General features: G+C 57.1%; 1 protein-coding gene across 1 annotated transcript in view; it reads left to right on the top strand.

Moving 5' to 3' along the window:
* The window catches only part of DCST1 (DC-STAMP domain containing 1), a 4,183-nt gene extending 1,234 nt beyond the window's left edge, over nt 1-2,949 (top strand). Inside the window, exons 6-15 of the mRNA XM_058042634.1 lie at nt 1-38; nt 140-261; nt 340-494; nt 719-818; nt 912-1,007; nt 1,082-1,208; nt 1,324-1,440; nt 1,526-1,668; nt 2,503-2,616; nt 2,698-2,949. Coding sequence (XP_057898617.1) covers nt 1-38; nt 140-261; nt 340-494; nt 719-818; nt 912-1,007; nt 1,082-1,208; nt 1,324-1,440; nt 1,526-1,668; nt 2,503-2,616; nt 2,698-2,949 — 1,264 coding nt within the window. The remainder of the gene's footprint in view (nt 39-139; nt 262-339; nt 495-718; nt 819-911; nt 1,008-1,081; nt 1,209-1,323; nt 1,441-1,525; nt 1,669-2,502; nt 2,617-2,697) is intronic.
* The last annotated feature ends 1,670 nt before the right edge of the window (nt 2,950-4,619 follow it).

Genomic DNA, 4,619 nt, shown 5'->3' with positions numbered 1-4,619 from the left:
GCCCATGCAGTTTGGGTTCTTCTGCCACATGGTCAAATGTAGGTGACCCCGACCCCACACTCCCTTGAAGGGGCAGATCCAGTTCTGCCCCCCTGGCACGGCAGCCACAGCCACCACTGTCCCTGTGCCACCTGTGCAGTCATGAGCCACTGGTGTAAGAAGAAGATCCCCGTGGATGGCAACTTCGGGCACATGTACGACCGGGTGAACGGCTCCGTCAACAGCCTCAGCCAGGAGTTCAGCGCCAGCATTGCCTACAAGGTGGGTGCCTGGGCACCCTGTGGGTGCCCATCCCCTGTGCCCATGGCCCTGCCCTGCCCCCTGACCCCTCTGCCACAGGAGGAGCACCAGGAGATGCTGGTGGGCACCGAGGTAGCGGCGCAGATGCGGGAGGAACTGACCTCGCAGCTGCGGCAGGAAGGCGCCCGCCTGGGCCTGGCTGTCTCCTTCTTCCGCCTGCTGCTGTCCTTCACCTTCCTCTTCGTCTTCATCTCGTGAGGCTTGAGATGGAAAGGGGCACAGGGGCTAAGGGTGACACCCCTGGGATGGTCACAGCTGGCACAGGGGATGGGGGTGACACCCCTATGCCAGCTGTGGGGTGCAGAGAGGTGGGGGCCTTCTTTGGCAGCAGGTCTAGGAGGGGACATGAAGACAAGGGAGGGGTCCTGGGGGCTTCACCCAGTGCCTCCTTCACCCCAAACCTATCCTCTCTCTCCAGGGCTTTCAACTACACCAATCAGTACTGTCGCAAAATCGGCTTTGACAACTGCTACATCACCACCTATTTCCGTCAAATCGACGCCCGGCGCAGAGAGCAGGTTGGGCAGGGGGAAAGGGGTGCAGGGCAGCCCTGTCACCACCAGTGGGGTGTCCCAGAGGCTGCACTGAGACACCCTCTGCCCCTCATCCAGAACAAACAGACGTTGCTGCCCCTGCTCAAGGAGGAGGTCCCGTCTTTCGTCTTCCCGTGCAAGCTGGCCGTGCAGCGGCCTGAGCGGCGGCACATGGTGAGGGGCTGGGGGTAATCAGGGGGGTCAGAGCTGGGGACAGCAGGCTGTGACAGCTCCCCTGCTCCCTGCAGGTGATGGAGCTGCTCAGGTGCATCCCACTCCTGCTCTTCCTCCTCTTTGTCTGTGGCCTGGACCACTTCATCTTCACCGTTCTCAGCGTCATCCAGCATCATTCCTTCATCGAGTATTCCTACCAAGGTGAGCTCACAACCCTGGAAGGCCAGCTCGTGGTCCCACCATGCCCCTCAGCAATGCAGGGACCCCCTCAGCTCTCCCAGCCCCTCCTCAGCCTCCTTATCCCCCCATCCCACAGCCAGCCACCACTTGTCTGTGAACGTGATGGGCACATCCCTGATGGCAGAGCTGCTGCGGGGCACCATCGGGGCCCTCAACACCTCCTTCGAGTCCGAAATGGAGACCTCCAACCTGGGTAAGCCCCTACCAGGGATGGAAAACTCCCCCACAACTGTTCAGGGGCTGCCCTGGGGGTGCTCACAGCAGTGCCCTGTCCCCAGTTTGCCTGCCACGGCCCACGGAGATGACAAGGCAGCAGTACCTGAGCACCTGCCTGCCCCTGGGCCTGCTGGCCCTGCTCTGCGTGGCCCAGGTGTACCCGTTCCGCCTGCGCCGCGCCATCGCCGCCTTCTACTTCCCCAAGGTGAGCAGCATAAGGGCTGGGCACAACCTGGGGGTGGCTCTGGGGAGGGTTTTGCTGACCCTCACGGTCTTTACTGGCGGACCAGCAGCACATTTGGGTGACAAAATATTGGTATTACCAATATAGCCAGACGGGACGCGCCTTGGCTTGTCTGGCCCCTGTATCTGAACCAAAAAGTGGCAACTGTGGTGTTTCACCCCAGAGACACTTTTGGCCAGCTAGATGTTGCAGCTGGGCACTAGAGACATTCCAGGCCTGCAGGAGCTCTGGTGGTGCTGGGATGGAGCTTTCTCCTGTGGAGGGTTCTGCTCCTTGGGTTTACCTCTGGCAGAGAAGCTTTAAGGCGATGGTGAAGTAGTCGGTTCTGATAGAGGGTTTGGATCCAGAGCTTTATTCTCTGAATGCAGCACCAGCTCCAACAGAACTCCCTGAGCCCGTGGTTGCTGCTCCTTTGAACCCCAGGGAGAGGGACAGGGAAGGGGTAGGGAGCCACCAACCAGGTATAGGAGGGGAGGGACAAAGGGACAAAGGACACCTGGATGGCCCAGTGCCCCCCGGGGGTTAAAGGGCATCCTTTGAATCTGCCAATCACTCGATGCCCTTCTGGAATTCCAGGATTGGCAGACAGTGCTGGGAGGGGTCAGGATGGGGAAAGGAGAGGTGGTTGACACACCTGAGAGGGAATCTTCATGGGAGGGACCCGGGGTTCTGAGGTAAACCATGAAATCACACCACAACACCACCTCCCCAAGGTGAGCATCCCGAGGGCTGGGCACAGCCTGGGGGTGGCTCTGGGGTGGGTTTTGCTGACCCTCAGGGTCTCTGCTGGCACAGAGGGAGAAGGCTCGAGTGCTGTTCCTGTACAACAAACTCCTGCGCCAGAGGAAGCATTTCCTGCACCTGCAGCGCGGCCGCGTAGCCCGGCAAGCCCGGCTGCCTCCCGAGCTGGTGAGTGGGGACAGGGACACGGGGCTGCCAGGTGGGGTTGCCACTGTCCCTTGAGCCCACACAGACCTGTCCTGGCTGCAGGGGACGGTGCTGCTGCGGTGGTGCCGCCGGCGCTGGCCCTGGCTGCGCCGCTGCCTGCGCCAGAAATGCACCTTGTGTGGGACCCCCGAGACCCCCCAGCACCAGCCCTGCCCCAACCCCGACTGCTTTGCCCTGTACTGCGAGTCCTGCTGGAGGCTGATGGGGGTCACCTGCATCGCCTGTGGGCCTGCAGACCCTGACCTCGTCCAGGAGAGCAGCGAGGATGAGGAGGAGCAGGGATATGCGGGGTGAAGGTACTTGGGAATAAATGTTTTAATCCGCCGCGTGCGTGGTGTGAAGTGGGGTCTGGTGTCTGCTAGGGGGTGCTCAAGGTGGGGTCTCTGCTGCACTGGATGATGGAGGTGGAGCACCTGCTGCTCTTGGAAAAGGTCAGTTTTGAGTTAATAGCCTTTAACATTTCGGTCTCTGTGACGGTGTTCACAGGGTTCTTAGATAAGAGAAAAGGCGAAGATCTGACTCTATGTTTCAGAAGACTTGATTTATTATTTTATGATATATATTACATTAAAACTATACTAAAAGAACAGAAGAAAAAGTTTCATGAGAAGGCCAGCTAAGAATAGCAAAAGAAAGAATGATAACAAAGGCTTGTGGCTCAGACTCTCTGTCCAAGCCAGCTGACTGTGATTGGCCATTAATTAAAAACAACCACATGAGACCAATCCCAGATGCACCTGTTGCATCCCACAGCAGCAGATAATCAGTGTTTACATTTTGTTCCTTTTTCATCTCAGCTTCTCAAGAGGAAAAATCCTAAAGAAAGGATTTTTCATAAAAGATGTCTGTGACAGGTCTTTCACATCTGATCCCCACTCTGCTCCTGGGCACGGGGACAGGCACCCACAGGGTGCCCAGGCACACACCTGGTAGAGGATGCTGGCCCAGATCCTGCCCAGGGGTGCCCTGTGGGGCTGGCACTGAGGCTGGGGCAGCCCCCTCCCATGTGCTGTGACCCCACTCCCATCCAGGGGAAAAGGGAGGAGGTTGTTTTCCATCTCTGTGCAGTAATGAGAGGGATAATAATGGTTATCCTGAAGGGATAATAATGGTTATCCTGAGGTCTTTGCAGATAGAGCAGTAGTTATTGGCAACAAGTGAAGTGACTTGGGTTTGGCACTGAGTGACACTTGGAAACAACAAAAGGGAAGGAAAAGGGAAAGGAAAAAGGGAAGGAAAAAGGGAAAGGGAAAGGGAAAGGGAAAGGGAAGGGAAGGGAAGGGAAGGGAAGGGAAGGGAAGGGAAGGGAAGGGAAGGGAAGGGAAGGGAAGGGAAGGGAAGGGAAGGGAAGGGAAGGAAAAGGAAAAGGGAAAGGGAAAGGGGAGGGATGGAGGGAAAAAGAAGAGTAGAAAGAGAGAGAGAGAAAGGGAGAAAGAAAAGAGAGGGAGAAAGGAAGGAAGAAAGGAGGAAGAGAAAAAAGAAAAGAAAAGAAAAGAAAAGAAAAGAAAAGAAAAGAAAAGAAAAGAAAAGAAAAGAAAAGAAAAGAAAAGAAAAGAAAAGAAAAGAAAAAGAAAGCTTTGCCCACCCTTGGACCCCGTGATGTCCTCACCCCCTCCTGGCTGTGCTGCGCTGCTGGGATCACCCTTTCCCCTGAACTGACTCTTTTAAAGTCCCTGAGCTGCGGCCGGGCAGATCTGAGCTTTCACCGCCACACCCACGGGCTCTCCCTTTCCCTCGGGCAGAGCTGCAGCCCCGGCCCCAGCGCATCCCCTCCTGCCCTTCCCAGTGCCGAATGTTTCCCAGTCCCATTTCATCTGCCAGCCCCTCTCTGCCGTCCCCAGCCAGGCTGCCCAGCCCTGCTCTGTGCACAGAGCAGTAAATAAATCAAATACCTCGCCCTGAGCGTGAATGAACCTGCTCTGGGACAACACCACCCCCCCGTGGCTCCCAGCCTCTCAGGATCC

The sequence above is a fragment of the Melospiza georgiana genome, chromosome 33 (genome assembly GCF_028018845.1).
Source record: "Melospiza georgiana isolate bMelGeo1 chromosome 33, bMelGeo1.pri, whole genome shotgun sequence".
NCBI classification, from domain to species: Eukaryota; Metazoa; Chordata; class Aves; order Passeriformes; family Passerellidae; genus Melospiza; species Melospiza georgiana.
This window is presented reverse-complemented; position numbering and strand designations above follow the sequence as displayed.